This window comes from Gadus macrocephalus, chromosome 1 (genome assembly GCF_031168955.1).
Source record: "Gadus macrocephalus chromosome 1, ASM3116895v1".
Taxonomy (NCBI): domain Eukaryota; kingdom Metazoa; phylum Chordata; class Actinopteri; order Gadiformes; family Gadidae; genus Gadus; species Gadus macrocephalus.
In genome coordinates, this window is record NC_082382.1 from 5,415,339 (window position 1) to 5,432,177 (window position 16,839).

Consider the following 16,839-nt stretch of genomic DNA (forward strand, 5'->3'; position numbering starts at 1 on the left):
TGCATCAACCAGATAATTTTTATCGTCACGCTTTCAAACAAAATTTTGGTTTGAAAGTTGTTACAGAATGATGCACTTTAAGTTACAGAAAGTTGTTACAGAATGATGCACTTTAAGTGTTCTTTATAAAGAATGGGTTTCTGAATCATACAGTTTCTCTCTGTTCTGTTTCTCTGGTCCCAGACAGCTGGGATCTCTTGCGGGAGCGAAAGCTGGTGAAGTGTAATACAAAGACTAGACTCTTTCTTTGTACCTCTCTTTAGTAGAATGCCTCGTTGTCTCTGCAGCGTTCAAGATGTTCTTAACATCTTGCATCGAGACGCTAGCTCATTCTTTGCCATTTTCACTTTTGATTCGGAACTTTTTCGATTAGCTGTTCAGCAAAAAACATTTGCATCACATTAAGGAGATTTATATAACATTTCAATTTGGTACTCCATTCCAATTTTGGAGCTACTTTGTGCAATAAAACCTGAGAGGCTTGTTGTTTATGTCTTGACCTTGCCGGAGGGGCGGGAGTTCACTGCCAGCTCCTTGGAGATGTTGACATCATTAGTGGGAAGACAATTAAATAGAAAGTGTTTCATATGCCATCACTAGAAGGAACACGTGTGTTATTTCTTTGTAGTGCAGTCGTCTGTTGAGACGTGCGGTGAGACAGGAGATTCTGAACGTGAATGAATGGCAGTAAAGCTCCTGGTGTCAATTGGAGTCGGGAACATGACAGTATTTTTTCTTTCATGCCAGCTCTGCCTGACGTTTCTTCTAATTGAATTTCAAAGAGACGTGCAAGATGGAATTACTGCTGCAGAAAAACAGGAGTAGATAAACAAATTTTCCTCGCCCCTATTATGAGGCTCTGGTTACGGCGGGACCTGGTCTGACTGGTATGCACTGCGCGGCTGGTTCACATTAACCACGTTCAGCGTCATAACCCAACAAAGGGCTTCTGCTTACTGACTGCTCACGCTCTTCAACTTACTATCTGCTCACGCTCTTCTACTTATCAATCAATCACTCAATTTATTATTTTAAGTGCACCATCCAAATGGTCTCAGAACACTTCCAGATAAAAAACAACATCAATGCATTGATAAGAACATTGATGAAAACAAAAAGTCTTAAAACAAATAATGACTTAGGACAAGAACAATAATGACTTAGGACAACAACAACAGATTACACTCCATAGTGTTTTGAGAACAAAAATGACTTCAACCTAGATTTAAAAGGATCCACAGACCCTGCTACCCTAATATGTTGGGGAAGATTATTCCATGACTGCTCAAGCTCTCCTACTGACTGCTCAAGCTCTTCTTCTTACTAACTGCTCACGCTCTTCTAATGACCGACTGCTCGGGCTCTCCTACTGACTGACTCCTCACGCCCTTCTACTGACTGCTCATTCTCTTCTGCTCATTGACTGCTCATTATTTTCCACTGACTGACTGCTCTCTCCTATTTACTGACTGCTCGCGCCCGTCGCCTTACTGAGTGCTCACGCTCTTCAGCGGAATCCTTGTGGATGACTCGGTTTACCGCAAGTGGAGGACAAGAGCAGCCCGTTTTCCACAAGGAGGTTCAGACTTCTGGATGCGCACGGCGTCCCCGTGTCCAATGCCTCGTGCGTAAAGAGCCGGAGGTCAGCGCTGTCCCTCCTTTGTTCTTTTTTTTTTCTTATTTAACAAACATTGAACGGTTCAAACAGCTGGAATTTGGACATGACAAAATTTTCTAAAGCGCAGAATCCATCACAACCTCTCCCGGCGGCTGACCACCTGCTGCCAGGTTCTCGGACACACGACCTGTCGCAACAAGACAAAGCCTGCATATACATGGATGCTCTACTATTTGGATGTTAATAATTGTAGAATTATTCGTGGACTGATGCATGTGCGCGTCTTGAGGACATTGCGCAATTGCCCGTTAAAGGAAATGCATTGGTCGTGAGGGAGATAAAGGCACATGATGTCAACACTCCTTTCCTATGGCAAGTGTAGACAATAAAGGAAACAGAGGAGAGTGCGTTCACTGCATGGAGGTTTGGAGTCGACTCCAGATGCAAGCAGTTCTGTTTTGTCTGTCTGTTGCGCTGATGCGCACCGGGGCAGGTAATGTGGATTCGGTTACTATATTGGTTTAATATTGATCAAATCGTATTGAAATGGTGGGATATTTATTTACCTATCAATGTTTTCTTTTGTTGTAGTGAATGTTTAAACTTCTAGCCTTTATCTTACCTTATCACGGGTAATAGGTCAATCGTGTGGTTAATCTGATAGCTTTATGGAGATCATTCTGTGAGTTTTAAATAGATGCAACAAGAGACTCGTCAAGCTCTCCCATGGGGAAAAGGTAGTACTCATAATCTAAAGGAAGCAGTTGAATATCTGTTTTATTAAACATGTATTGTATGCATCTGTAAAGCTTTTGCCCCATGGCGGTTATACCAGACTTCGTACCATATAACAGTAGCAAGGCTCTAGGTTTAAATATTTGATGTGGCAAAACTGATGCGCACACCCAAGAGACGTATCCCTACCATCTCTACCGAGAATACACCCTGAGCTTTTGAAGGATTCTCCTTGAAAACCTTTGTTCCCCCTCAGTCTCCTCTAGAAGGTAATCCGTCCCTCCCTCTGCCTCCTCAGCCTCCAGGTGTGCGGGTCATGCCTGCAGTCCGCCCCTCGGGAACCTGGCCAGCGGCCGGACTCTGACCACCCTCACAGGCTGCTACGAAGACACCCGCCCCCTGCAGCGGCCATGCCCCTCCCGCCACCAAGGGGCCCTCGAGAGCCCAGGGCCCTGCCCCGAAGAACCCCATCCCCCCGCGCACATGACCGACGACCCCTTCTCCCACCCGGGTACCTGGTGGGCATCGGGCGCAGCCCGTCCCCACACTGAGCGGGATGAGATCCGCTTGGATCTAGAGACCCGCTTCTGTCTGTCCCATGTGGTCCTACGGTTCCACTCGCCGCGGCCCAGGGCCATGGCTGTGGAGCGCTCGGGGGACTTTGGACGAACCTGGGAGACCCTCAAACTGTTTGCCCACAACTGCAGCCTGGAGTTTGGTCTCCCGGACGATGTCACAGAGCCCGGCGGCCCTTGTACTTCCCGCTACAGCAAAGCTACACCCTGCACTGGCGGGGAGGTGAGTGGACGCATCATGAGCCATTGAGGACTTTAAGACCATCGTTAACTGTTTGCTAATTTAGCAGTTGCCTTTTTCCAAAGGGAACCCAAATCCAGACTCAGGTCATTGAGGCGCAGGTAGGGGCGTCTTGCTCAAGGATTCTCAGAGGAAGGCTGCAGACAAAGCGGGATTGAGTTGTGCCCGGTGTCTCTGTGCCCAGGTGATAGTGCGGACCTTGAGCTCCAGCAGCATCAGGGTGACCGACCCCTACAGCCCAGAGACCCTCGCCCGGCTCAGCGTCACCAACCTCCGCGTCAGACTCCTCAAGGCCCAGAGCTGCCCCGCCCATCTGGACCCCCCAGAGGAGGGGGGGCGGCCGTCCAACTCAACCCGAGTTCCCAAGGCGACGCAGGATCCCGTCTCGGCACCCTACTACTCCATCTACACCCTGCTGGCCAGAGGAACCTGCCTGTGCCACGGCCACGGGGAGCACTGTGTGTCCCACAACGCCAGCCAGGCCCTGCCACGGGACAGCAACTGGGTGAGAAACCGAGGAACGAGTCGTTGTGATGGACTAGAGGAGGAGTACTCACAACGTGTGTGTGTTGTGCTTCTGTTTGTGATTGTGTGAGTGTGTCTGTATGCGTGTGTTTGTGTGTTTATTTGTGTGTGTGTGTGTGTGTGTGTGTGGGAAAGAGTATGCTTGTGTGTCTGTACGTGAGTATGCATGTGTAAATGTGTCTGTGAGTCGTCTGAGTGTATGTGTGTGTGTGTATGTGACTAAGTATGCATGTGTGGGTATGTACGTGCGTGTGTATGTGCATTGTGTGAGTGTGTGTGTGTGTGTGTGTGTGAGTCTGTGTGTGTGTGTGTGTGTGTGTGTGTGTGTGTGTGTGTGTGTGTCTGTGTGTGTGTGTGTGTGTGTGTGTGTGTGTGTGTGTGTGTGTGTGTGTGTGTGTGTGTGTGCGTTCGTGTGTATGCCTGCGTGTGGGTCTGTCGTCATGTTATTGCATTGGCACATGAACGCTGACAGGATTGTCAACACAGGTGTGCAGATGTTTTGTCCAGCTGTGGAACGTACGGGAGATGTGCAATAATAACCCTACATAGCTCGCTGACCTACCGCATGTTTCCAGCGGCCGTCTGGCAGTGATTTACGACCCTTCCTGCCCGTTCCCCTTCTGTGATTGTAACTCAGTGAGAGGATCTCAGTGACCAGCGGCTGTGTCCCCTCAGGTGGCCGGGAGGTGTGTGTGCAGTCACCACACCGCGGGGGACCACTGTGAGAGGTGCTCCCCGCTCTACAACGATCGTCCTTGGAGACCGGCCAATGGCAGCAGCGGAGCACCCAACAGCTGTCAGAGTGAGTGACCTGAAGACACAACAACTGTCTCTCAGAGTGGCAGTTGGTTGACTTATACGTCCGGTCTTTTAACTATTTAGTACTATAATCTTATTTAGCAGATTATACATGTAGAGTGAATTCAGATCCATATCATCAAGGAACAGGTGGGTTTAAGCCTTGCAAGGAGGCCTGTAGGTACACATTGTGGGTAAGACGCTGAACCTTTTGGCTGGCAGCCAAACACCCCAGCCCCTACATCCTTCTGCCTCTCTATTATACGCAAACTGAGAGACCCGCAATGCTTAAAGTGGTAATGGTTGGTTGACGACTTTACTCTTGTAGTACCGAGATCACAGTAGTACCCACGTGTGAAGGAGACGCCATAAGAAATAACATTGCTCATGTCTTCTGTTGATTCCTCTTCCCCTCAGAGTGCGAGTGCCACGGCCATGCGGACAGCTGCCATCTCTCCCAGCGGGCGTGGCTGTCCTCCGAAGGCACCAGTGGGGGCGTGTGCGACGACTGCCGTCACAACACCGTGGGGCGCCGGTGTCAGCGCTGTCGTCACGGTTACCACCGCCAACCCTCCCTGCCCCTGAACTCACCCCACGCCTGCATACGTATGAGACCGCAGTCCGTGGTGATGGGTGGTGTTTCTTTAGTCGGTCAGGGAGAAGAGTTGTTGATTTGACTGATTTGATCAGACTTTTGCATGTTGTGTTGTCAAGCTATTTAGCATCAAGCTATTAAACTACACGTTATTGTGATGGAGGACATAACTACTGCTCTGGGAATCAGTTATCCAGCGGCTCCCTCTGCAGGGGATTATGTGTAACTGCACATGCTGACAGCAGCAGGAGGGCTATAGATGAGTCTAGCTGTCTTCCTTCCTTCTTCCTCAGGGTGCCGGTGTGACCCTCTGGGCTCTCTGTCGCTGCAGCACAGAGAGAAGGGGCCCTGGTGCAACTCTAGAAGTGGTCAGTGTACCTGTAAAGCTGGGGTGGGAGGTGTGAGATGCAGCCAGTGCATGCCTGGACACTGGGGCCTCGGTGCAGAGGGCTGTCAGCCCTGTGTCTGCCCCCAGGCCTGCGACCCCAACACCGGCCAGTGCCTAGACAGGTGGAGAAAAAGGCATTTACTGATCTGCTATTAATTTTACTCTGTTCACAGAAGTCAACAGTACTGTTCATCAAATATAGTTTTGTGTAAAAAAAAAAAAAAGAGAGCAATCTGCTTACGACACACATTCTAATACAGAATTAACGATATAACGTATACAAAATAACCGTTGATCAAATGTATCTTTTATATTATAGGAGCTACGCAGACAATCAGATTGTCCACGTACCCATTGGGGGAAGAATCCCTGATGGGGAGCCTATGTTCACCCATGAAGGGGAGGCGGTGTGGCCCAAGGACCAGGCCGTCTCCGCCCTGCGCTCCACAGGTAACCCTGGTGCTCCGGCGTGCCTGGTCGAGCGGGTATAATGCCGCCGCTATGATTCGTTGTTCTAATGTTCTGATGATCCTTCACAGGAAAGTGTGCCTGTAAGGAGAGGAAGCTGAGGAGTCTGTCTGACCTCTGTAAAGCCAAACACGACTATGGTAGGGAGCATGACTATGAACCAGGGATGTTAATGATTAACCGTCAATCAATTAATCGCTGTTAGGTGTTCAACTGATTCAAAATGTCTCAGCCGACAATGTATTTTTTATGTACAATTTCTTACAATTTGGGTTTGCTTTGCTTTTCCTTGTTATTCCTGAAATGGCAGTAATTGTGCCCCTTTTCGACGTTTGTTACGTTTACTACTCAAGGACCGGCAAAGGACTAAAGGAGTGCAGCCATTTTGGGCGAGAAGCTCATTGTTTGTTATTCTGTTGGTTGAAATTGTTTGTGCTTCAAAAATGTATGCATCACATTACTAATATGGCACTGGAATTGTTTAAATAAAAATTAAACTGAGAAGGACATCGTCTTCTATTTCATTAATTATGATTAATCGATAACTTCAATGAGTGGTAATGTTTTCATGCATGCGATTTGCAACTCTAAACATAACAGGAGTTGGGAAATAACTTGTAAGTCACTCCCCATGTATTGTGTTGTCTGTGCACTGTGTGTGTCTCACTGCAGTGATCAGGATCAGTGTGCTGTCCGCCCATGACAAGGGCAGCCATGCAGAGGTGCAGGTCAAGGTTTGCAAGGTCCTGCGTTCTGGACAGGTGCCCCTGTCTCTGGGGACCCTCAGTGTCTACCCTCTCACCTGGACCAGTCGCGGCTGCACCTGTCCCATCCTCAACCCAGGTAGGTACGCTATTCCGAGGAACTGATCACGTGATCTACCATGCGACAGCAACGTGTGTGGAGACTGCTGTGCAATGGACGTTGGCAGTGATGTCAGTCTTTAACGTACAACGTTATGGTATATTGCGCTCTATTGAGTTTTTAAAGCAAAGCATATGTCCTTTGGGTGTAGACGTATTCTAGCTATGTTCTATGTTTTTTGACATAGAGCCAACTACTTTGGCTCTACTTTGGTTTGTATTCATCACAAAAGTACCTTTGACAGATGCCTGCATCCCTTCTCCAGGTATGGATTACCTTCTGGCTGGCCCAGAGGATCCCGAGACTGGCCAATTACTAGTCACTTTGCAGAGTGTGGTGGCACTCTGGACACCCAGACTAGGCTTGAACCTATCAAAGGGCCTCAGGCATGAATGTCCATGAGCCACAATCCTAAACCATACACAAAGATGATGGTTGTCAACGTGGTCATACGGAATCAGTGGACAATACAAGGATGAATAACAAGTAGGCGCTTGTTTGGATCTACTTCCACCTTCGGTTGCCGGTACTGGGTGTATCTCTGAAAGCCCTGCCTAGTACCAGGCTGTGTGCAGTGAGAATGTGTAACTCTCCTAATGTATCTTTAAGTAAAGCATGGTATTAACACAGGGCAGGGGAGGAAGAGATCCAACAGGCTTTGGAGTGTGATACAGTAGCCGGCTGGGTGTCAGCCTGCTGCAGGCTTTATATGAGGGCGAGCAGAAACCTCTTATATTAAAGGGTGGATGCAGAAAACTTTTCTGACGTAGTTACATTTGGATGTAAAATAACTAATAAACAGTTTCTATGTTTTTGGAATACGGTTATTTGTTCAAAGAGAGGGGGTAAGTTATTTGGATCTCTTACGAACACATGCCAATGTTACTCTTCTCAGATTTCCATTTCCTTGGATCCCTTCGAGTTTGAGGCATGCAGCACAAGAAAATAAAGTTGTTGGTAGATGTTGGTCAATTTAAGTTTAATGTGGATTACATATAAAATAACTGTGTTGTCCATTAAGGCGTGCATGGCAGGTAATTAAAATCGTTACCCTTTCCGAGTCTCATCCATACATTGCCGGAAAATAAACTTGTAATGTATCTTCCATTTATACTGAGCCGTGCTGATTTCACAATGCTTTCTAGGTGACCATCACTGTTGCAAGAACATAGGACACAACGTTGTTGGATAATGTTGTGCCAAAGGGGTTGGACTACAAGTGCAGGAAGATACCAGTGAGACACTGAATATTCCACAGAAAATTGATTGGTAATTTCTTGTCCAAATGACACACGTCACTAATTCAAAATCTCAAATTCACCCAGTTTACACATCAGTGATAAATAACCTTCATATGAATGGTTCCCAATTCAGACATGGACAATAATTTCCCCAACAGTTATTTTTGCCTAAAAAGGTTCACTATACTTTGGTCTCTTCAGATGGAAAGTGAATTAAAACTTTACAGTGATGCATGTCAACAATGAACTCAACTGCTCAGAAATACACTATTATGCAAAAGACAGACGACAGTAAAGATTCCTCAAGTATCTCATCGGACGATGTGCCAAGCGTCATATTAAACAACTAGTGGAAAGCAGTCACACGGTAACAGGAGCACATTGATAATTAACACACAATGGACAAGAAACTCATCAACTGATTGAAGCATTGACAAAGACATCAAAATAAATTGTCATTGATAATTTTTTTCTGTAGCTGTTCCAATGTAAAACTTATAACCGCATGACCTTTAAGAAATGAACAGACGAAGCCATCTAAGATAAAACTCCTCCACTTGTCTTGGTGTTACATTGTAGGGTTCACTTATTATCCATCAATCCCGGTCATACGTTTCTTCTTCTGAACCAGACGACATGTCTGGATGAATTGCACCACACACACACACCGATGTCTCCTGTCTGGAGAGTGGTCTCCACCGGGCGTCGGACAGAGGTAACAGGGAAGCCGTAGATGGGGCTCTTCTTAGCTGGCATTCTGTCCTTCTGAAGGTGCTTCGCTGTCAGAAGAGGGAGCAGACTGGGTCGTTGAGGCAGGAGGATCAGAGTCAGTAGGAGGGGTGGAGCCGGACTGCCCCTGGGGGGGGCTGCTTTCACTATCTTCATCTTGGGGGTAGAGCTCGGGGTACCTCTGCATGCATTCCTGCATGGCACGGAAGTTGTCTATGCACTCGGACCCCTTCACCTCCTCCTTACTGTAGTGGAAACAGGAGAACGCCTCCTTGAACTGAGAACCACAGGGCCCACTGGCCATGCCCCCGAGACATGGGCAGTTCCAGTTGACCTCTCCATTTGGCAGGATCAAGCCTAGGGGAAAGACGTGGGATGGGGGGAGAAAATTATCTTAAGATACTTCGACGTCTCGACACAAAAAGATGGCTGGGATGTAGTTTAGGCTTTATGGAGATTTGGTGACATGAAACTAGATACTTGTTTTCTCACTGCTGCGATATCATGCCCGTCTGGTGTGTGGATGTATAATGAGTTAGATCTGGTCCTGTGTGGAAATGACCTTTTATAGATAGTGATTACTACAACTGTCTTTGACGCCAACAAAACGCTTCCTATACTCTTCTTTTAAGCATAGCGTCCGTCGGTCACTGTCTGAAGTACTAAGCAGGCATTTTATACATGCCTTGAAAAACATTTGTTACCATGGAGACACAGTAAGGTGGGGCGGGATGTGGGCAAGATGGACGCCATTACATTTATATGAGTAACATACATGAGGAATAAACAACTACGAGGAATAAACAACCACGAGGAATAAACAACCACGAGGAACCAACAAACATGAGGAGTTCCATTTGGCACATTACCTGCACAACTGATCAAAAGTAAATTAATCTATTTATTATAATTATGAAATATTAGGAAAAAGTGTTAAGTAGTAAGTGAGAGAAAAATAATCACCAATGATAAGAAATAAATGTTAATCAAATCCTCCCTTTGCTGATCATTTATTTATTGGCTATTTAAGCAATGTCACACGAGAGGGAGTGCTGTTGTACTGAATGTGATTCAGTCGTAGGTACGAGGCCGTAGACCGACTGCCGAAGATAATCACAACCTTTCTGATATTCAGTACAACAGCACGACCTCGAGTGATCGGCCTGAGCATCAGTTATACACACCTTGCTCTTCGTACGGGTCGTTGGGGTCATCTGCGATCAGCTCAGCGTTGCTGGGGGCCTCATGGTCCTCTTTGGTCACGAAGATGATGCGATCTTTGCCTGAGGGATAATATATTTTGAATAGGGTTCTTTGGGGTATAAGATAAGCTATTATCAGGACACGTCCATTGATATCGTCCAATTCTCTAAAGGAATGACTTTCTGAAGTAGTATAATTAAATTCCATGAGGTGTACTGTACTTGAGTCAAGCAACTAATTCAGAAACCTATTCCTGGGCCAGTGTGGACCGGAAGGTGAGCAGAGCCTACCTCCTGGTCCATACACTATAACGAGCTAATGAAGAGGGTTGGTTTGTGTTTTTATTAGAATCAACATGATACCGGTCGATAGTCCCGCTTTAAAACAGAAGAACAAAAAGGCTCGCTTCCCCTTGGCCCACTATGCAGACCAGTCAACGTTACATACCACCAGCATGGAGGCTCCTCAATGACATTCACCTCTTCGATGAATGAAACCCACTGAGATCACGTTACCTTCTTCTCTGCAGTACGACATCCCGGTGACTATCAATGTCCTGCGACACTCTTCAGCAGGAGCCGATGCTTTCGTAGATTACTTTCTCAATCTAAGACGTAACATTGGATAGCCACTCAGTTCTGGACAACTGTTACCCTTCTGACCTGTCAACGCGACGGAGTCGGGTCGCACAAGACTGACGTCACCATGCGATCTGACGTCAGCGATACATACAGCCAATGGGCTGAGACTATATTGTAGCAGGTATTTTCTATGTATTTTCTAACTTACATATTTGTCATAGAGAAATGATAGTTAAACTTTGGACTCAAAACATTAATACAGACCAATATTTGTGATTAAATAATGTTATAATGCTGCACATGATTAGCTCCATAAGCACAATTGGGATGCGCGCTGGAATATTTTTGATCACCTTTACAGGAGTTAGAAGCAGTAAGTTTGATCTGTTTGATAAGCAGAACTCAACTAAATGAATGGAATATGAAGCTCAAATTAGTATAACCTATACACTGAACATGGAACCAAAAAGACACAATGACCGTTTGAAAAAAACTTTTTTTCTTTTAATAACAATTATGTCTTGTAGAGAAAGTAAAAACAAAAATGAACCCCCCTTTCATCCTTACCAAACCCACCCTCAGCCAACCATGTCTGGGCAGTATTGTGCAGCGAATCTGTCAAAATAGAAGAGCATGACGACACAGACAAACATCCCTTTAGGACCCAGAGACAACCAGCAAGCCGTGTGCCCCTGTTTAAGATCGGCCTGATAATAAGTCCATTGTTTCTTAAAAACATACAAATACAAAAGGTAAAAGATAAATTGCTAGAAGCCAGCGTAGAGATTCCAATAAAACCATCCCAGGTATGCTCTACCAGGTATCCCAGGTAGCTTTACTTGGCGTTTACGATCCTCGAATATATCTCAGGCGTGGCTTCTGATGACCTGAAATGAGTGTGACATGGCTTCTGTTCTCTTCCTCCCACAAAATGTCCAAGTTCAGTGCTTTACGTTGTGACTCAGCACTTAACCGTCGTGAGCGTTCATTTAACGAGCAGCAATGAACCACCCCTGAGGCCTGTCCGTGACACTACCTCTCGCATATGTGCTTTAGGTATTCTTCAGCACGGGAAGACCGTGGGGACTCGAGGCAGCCTGTTGACGGATGAACATCGGGAACGATACAGAATAAACACAACGTTATGCTGGACCTTGGAACGAAAAGCGCCACCCAGCCATCTTCTTCTCCAGGTGGACCTTCCTTGTACCCATGAAGGACACCACGGAGAGGAGACTTGGTGGAGAAAAGAAAGCGGCAGAATCCCGGGTTCTGAATCTCTTTTTCTTATGATGATGATGTTGATGATTGTGTTTCATAAAAGCAAAATAAAAACTGACAAAAAAAAAAAGAGGAAGAGTTTGCTGTGTGTTTGTCTGGACGATGGGTGATTCTAGAAGAACAGTCCTCCCATGCTTCCCATTTCACTCTGTTCCTTGACGAAGATCTCAAAGTACTGATAGATGATGGTCACAGCCAAGAGGATACCCGTGCCGGAGCCGATGGCCCCCAGGAAGTCGGCCATGACGGACAGACCCCCTATGCACAGGCCCCCGAAGGCCGCAGCCGTGGGAATGTACCTAGAAAGAGAAATCCAAATAGATACTCACGGTGCTGGCAGTTCAAAATCAGCAATAATAATGGACATTAGGGGACAGTTTCTATGCTTGATCGTTTTGTGTTACCTGTTGAGTTCATGCACCATGGAGGTCTCTCTGTGGCCCCTCATGACCATCTGCTGCTCCTTAAGCTGCTTAGCCACCTGGGACACACACAACATTATAATGTCATAAAAGATAAGTGTTTGCACTGCTTTAATGCACTTAAAACTAACTCAATGGCTCTTACATCTTTGGCAGAGGACCCCGAGACCTCAATCCAGGTCTTGGAGAAGAAGGCACAGGATCCCAGCATGAAGACTATGTAGATGGTAGCGTGAACCGGGTCGTCCAGGACTGAACCAAACGACTCCGGGGGTGAAAGGAAGTAGCAAAGACCTCCTACTGGGTACGCTCGTGCCGGTCCACCAGTCGACGTGTCCTAAACAAGGAGACATTTTGTGAGGCTTGGAAATGCTGGACTCTACCCTCCTGCAGCCAATACAGTCAGAAGAATGGGAAACAAATGCACCGCCCAGTTCAACAGTCATAAAGCACCTAGGACATCCATTCTGACCATTCCTGTGTTTGGTCGATAACAATATAAGCAACAACAAGCAACATATGGCTGAAACTGCCGGTCGTAGAGATTGGAAAACATCAAAAACCAGTGTATACTTACAGACCAGGTTCCAAGAAGGTTGACCAAGAAGTTCCCGCTAAAGCGCGTGGAGAGCATCTGGGAGATGACGTAAAGGTTGGAGACGAGCGCAGACTGCAGGATGATGGGGATGTTGGAGGTGTAGAACAGCTTGATGGGGTAGGTGTTGTACTGACCACGGTAGCGGGCCGACTTGATGGGCAGGTCTACCCTGAAGCCCTGAATTACAAACACAGCAAAGGATTGGTTCCATTTCATCTATTGACCTTATGATAACTTTTATTCATGAATCAAAATATATTTTATTTGAAAGGTACATAACGATGTATAATTCATGAAGTGGGCTTGAGTGGAACACAAACCTGGAAGTATATGACTACAGCAAACACGAAGACTGTGGCAATGAGGTTCATGAGGTTGGGCAGGTTCTGCCTGTAGAAGGCCTCCCTCAAGGCTCGCACCTTGTCAGTACGGGTGGCCAGCAGATGAAACAGAGCGATGATGGCGCCCTCAAACTCGGTGCCTAAAAAACAACAACATTAGAGAGAAACCAGTACAATAAGGCAGCAGTGTTCCAGTTGAGAACAAGGGTATTGACGTTTAGTTTCTCCTTCAGGCGTACCTCTGCCAGTGTTGACTGTGGTTGGGCTGAACGCCTTCCACACAATGGTCTCACAGATGTTGGTGGCTATGAAGAGGGAGATCCCAGAGCCCAGGCCATAGCCCTTCTGCAGCAGCTCATCCAGAAGCAGGACGATCAGACCGGCCACAAACAGCTGTCACGATCAGGAGCACAAGGTCAGGCGTTTTTATTTAACATCAATAATATCAAAATCCACACACCTTGGTCGGGATGTTTTGACACTCCGATAGAAGGGCAGGGGTCTGAGTGTTTATTCACCTGGATGATGATGACCAAGCAAATGCCAGCGCCCATCTCAGAAGGGTCACCGTACATGCCAGTCATCACATAAACGATGGCCTGCCCGATGGTGATGATCATACCGAACACTGGAACAATAAATTCATTGATGTCACTTAACACCCAAATGTTTATGCTACCAAGTTTGTAATTCAGAATTCAGAGGAAGGTGGCAGAGTAGCTGTAAGAAGGCGTACGTTTCTGAGCTCCATTGAAGAGGGCCCGGTCCTTCGGGGTGTCCCCCACCTCTATGATCTTAGCTCCAGCCAGCAGCTGCATGATCAGGCCCGAGGTGACGATGGGTGAGATACCCAGCTCCATGAGAGTACCTATGTGCCACAACATCATTAAGTATACATGGTGGAATCCCTTATCAATTAATTCACTTCTGTGCTCAGAATAATTACTTCTGTGCTCAGCCCCTTCGTGCTGTTTGATAAGGTAGCTGCCAAAATTCAATCGACGCCTTAGATAAGGGCGAGGAGGTCATTCACCTCTGTTGGAAGCCAGGATTACTCTCATCCAGTAGAATGGATCGGCTGAATCTGATGACATGATGCCAAACAGTGGGATCTGATGGGACAGCATGGAACACAATCCTGAGCAATGTGTATTAATTTGGACCGTTGACAACATCAAAGAAATATTCAATGTCTTCGATTGAGCGCTAAAAAAAATTATGGGGGTACCAACCTGGCAGCACACAAGAAAGATGAAGAGGGTGATGGCTGTCCATAGCACCTTTTCCCTGAATTGAATCTGTATTATTATAAAAATCGGAAAAGGTGTAACTACCATGACCTTCAGATTTTAAACAACACCGAAAAAAACCGTAGGTAATAGTTTGAAATTACATCTGAAAAGTGAAAAAGATTCCTACCTTTCTTTCTGGTTTCTGGATCTCAGGCAGAACCGCGCAGAACGGCTTGATTACTTCCAAAAATTTGACTGCAGAAAAAAATGCATTTGAATGAAAAAAGAACAGATCAGTATTCAATTCGGAGATCGTTTTTGTGTTTTAACAGTAACAGCAAAGAACCGCTACATTTTAAACAACAACGAGTTGGATGTTTCTCGTCATCCTAAACTTGGCCCCAGAGGCTACGTCATCATTGTATGTAGCATCTATGTACCTGCAGTCAAAGCAAGAAGTTTCATTTATTTAATCTGTAGCTGAGATTTGTTCGATTTTATATTTTAAAAAAGAGGAGTTTAAAAGATCCAGAACTTCTTGTAACAATAACTCGATAAAGACGTGCCTGTCAATCTGTGAGCTTGACTGACAGAAGGGTTCGCGTCGGTCTTTGTTTATTACACTTCTCGGTTTATTCTCAGCCACTACTAAAATGATTACTCCCAAGATATGCGTCCTTACAGAAAAGTGTTAAAGACAAACTGGAAGGACACAATGAATTACATTTAAAATGTTGCTAACGTTAACTGCCCTGAGCTACAATATTACATTTTGTTGGTCATTAACGTTACAGCATGATCTACCTGATTAATCACTCTGAACTATACCATATCTCACTATGTGGACGGTTAATAAACACTTTTTTGGGCAAATCCCAATTTTAGAAACGTTAAGTTGGTTGCAGCAGCTAGTGTCAGCTAGCAGCTAGATGGCTGTAGAGGTACATCAGGCTGTACTCTGCAAGCTAGCAACATCAAGCTAACATGCTAAAGAGATATATCGTGCAATAGTCCAATAACACGATCAATGTATGTTTTTCGTGCACGAATGCATGTGCAGAGATCCAAACGACTACTCACTCCCCATGATGTCCTTGATCCTGTCCCCGTTGTGTTCCCGGTGCCACTGTGAATGGTCAGCACAGCAGTGTGTGTGTGTGGCACCGTGCAGCCAAAAGAAGGACCGGCGGAGAGACACGTCACCACACTGAGCCGCTGCTACACGTCAGTAGTGTAGTATGGTGGCGTGTAGTGTGCTGTAGTGTAGCGTCTCCAACGCTCACTACAGCCAGGCAGCGCTGAGGCGTTCCCAGGGCACAGCTGTTGCCTTCACGTTCACATACTTTACTCTACACAATACATACTTATTGTGCATACAATAAGCCGAAGCCGACGCTCATTCTCTGACGCTTCAACTACTTCAGACTCCGTAACTTGTAAAATTGTTAACTGAAAAAACATATTTACAACCTCACTTTGCACTACAGTACTCACCTCATTTTCTGCAAGAATTGCATTTTCTAGTGTATAATATTAGTTTTTATATATATTCTTCTATTTAATATGCAAACACATATTTATGTTTGCATATTTTCGCATACAGGCCTATATGTTTTCTAATAAAGCAATACAATCTGAATATGGGAGGGTGAGTCATTTACAGTTTCAGCGATTATTCGTTCCGTTTTCTCAAATAAAATCCCACCGTTAATGTATGGGGAGGCAGAATAAGAGAAGTAGATTAGTCATCCTTGGACATTGATTTAAAGGCCCAGATCTGCTCTTACAGCAACGGCCCGTTAATTGTAAGTCGATAACATAATGATAAAGAAAAAATACAGGCCTTTTAATGCAAGAAAAGGCCTTTTTGGCTGACATAGGCCTTCACATTAGGCCTTCAGAATCAGAGATTCTGAGGTCATTACTATCAACAAAATAATTGAGCGCTCGTCAGTTTTTGATGCAATTTCATAAATATAGATAAAGTTTTGGCTTACTTTCACCAAGTTAAGGAAACCACCTGAGGATTACAGACCTATGTTTATAATGTCTAAACTAGGTAACGCTGCTGCCACGGTGTTTGCTTTGAGCTGCGTTTATTTTAACAGTAATATTCTCTGCCACAAGGGTTCAGTGTTGTTCTACCATTATAAAAAAACAACCACCATAAATTCCATTATGAGTCTGCTTACCACGTTTGACGGAATTTAGTGGGGAAATTATACTTGTATGTCCATGGTGCACATGTGTTAGATATGGTTTTGTTTGATAGAAAAAGCTTGAGAGAGAGAGAGAGAGAGAGAGAGAGAGAGAGAGAGAGAGAGAGAGAGAGAGAGAGAGAGAGAGAGAGAGAGAGAGAGAGAGAGAGAGAGAGAGAGAGAGAGAGAGAGAGAGAGAGAGAGAG

General features: G+C 45.6%; 3 protein-coding genes across 3 annotated transcripts; 1 reads left to right on the forward strand and 2 right to left on the reverse strand.

Moving 5' to 3' along the window:
* Window positions 1-1,334: 1,334 nt before the first annotated feature.
* On the forward strand, window positions 1,335-7,619 carry si:dkey-202e22.2 (netrin-4). The gene is made up of 10 exons (XM_060063859.1): window positions 1,335-2,111; window positions 2,652-3,151; window positions 3,354-3,674; window positions 4,370-4,496; window positions 4,910-5,098; window positions 5,381-5,597; window positions 5,795-5,925; window positions 6,015-6,083; window positions 6,616-6,786; window positions 7,073-7,619. Exons 1-10 carry the CDS (start codon window positions 1,988-1,990, stop codon window positions 7,207-7,209), a joined length of 1,986 nt encoding a protein of 661 aa, XP_059919842.1. The 5' UTR covers window positions 1,335-1,987; the 3' UTR covers window positions 7,210-7,619.
* A 150-nt stretch (window positions 7,620-7,769) lies between these two features.
* On the reverse strand, window positions 7,770-10,683 carry chchd4a (coiled-coil-helix-coiled-coil-helix domain containing 4a). The gene is made up of 3 exons (XM_060063949.1): window positions 10,496-10,683; window positions 9,962-10,060; window positions 7,770-9,134 (listed from the first exon to the last, which is right to left on the reverse strand). Exons 1-3 carry the CDS (start codon window positions 10,515-10,517, stop codon window positions 8,794-8,796), a joined length of 462 nt encoding a protein of 153 aa, XP_059919932.1. The 5' UTR covers window positions 10,518-10,683; the 3' UTR covers window positions 7,770-8,793.
* A 356-nt stretch (window positions 10,684-11,039) lies between these two features.
* LOC132466644 (protein transport protein Sec61 subunit alpha) lies at window positions 11,040-15,767 on the reverse strand. Its single transcript, XM_060063936.1, has 12 exons — window positions 15,516-15,767; window positions 14,623-14,690; window positions 14,436-14,501; window positions 14,237-14,315; window positions 13,940-14,071; window positions 13,722-13,831; window positions 13,443-13,596; window positions 13,183-13,343; window positions 12,842-13,039; window positions 12,410-12,601; window positions 12,247-12,323; window positions 11,040-12,141 (listed from the first exon to the last, which is right to left on the reverse strand). The coding sequence occupies exons 1-12, from the start codon at window positions 15,520-15,522 to the stop codon at window positions 11,955-11,957; spliced, it is 1,431 nt and encodes a 476-aa protein (XP_059919919.1). The 5' UTR covers window positions 15,523-15,767; the 3' UTR covers window positions 11,040-11,954.
* Between the last annotated feature and the right edge of the window lie 1,072 nt (window positions 15,768-16,839).

Bases quoted from the DNA above. Each gene is read 5' to 3' on its own strand.
- si:dkey-202e22.2 (XM_060063859.1), top strand. From the start codon at position 1,988: ATGGCAAGTGTAGACAATAAAGGAAACAGAGGAGAGTGCGTTCACTGC. The intron at 5,099-5,380 runs GTATGAGACCGC...CTTCTTCCTCAG, and splicing joins CTCACCCCACGCCTGCATAC to GGTGCCGGTGTGACCCTCTG. The intron at 6,084-6,615 runs GTAGGGAGCATG...GTCTCACTGCAG, and splicing joins TAAAGCCAAACACGACTATG to TGATCAGGATCAGTGTGCTG.
- LOC132466644 (XM_060063936.1), bottom strand. The intron at 12,602-12,841 runs GTAAGTATACAC...CTCCTTGTTTAG, and splicing joins ACCTTCTTGGAACCTGGTCT to GACACGTCGACTGGTGGACC. The intron at 12,324-12,409 runs GTAAGAGCCATT...TGTGTGTCCCAG, and splicing joins CGGGGTCCTCTGCCAAAGAT to GTGGCTAAGCAGCTTAAGGA.
- chchd4a (XM_060063949.1), bottom strand. From the start codon at position 10,517: ATGTCGTACTGCAGAGAAGAAG. The intron at 10,061-10,495 runs GTAACGTGATCT...ATTATCCCTCAG, and splicing joins GTCGTACTGCAGAGAAGAAG to GCAAAGATCGCATCATCTTC. The intron at 9,135-9,961 runs GTGTGTATAACT...TCTTTCCCCTAG, and splicing joins CGACCCGTACGAAGAGCAAG to GCTTGATCCTGCCAAATGGA.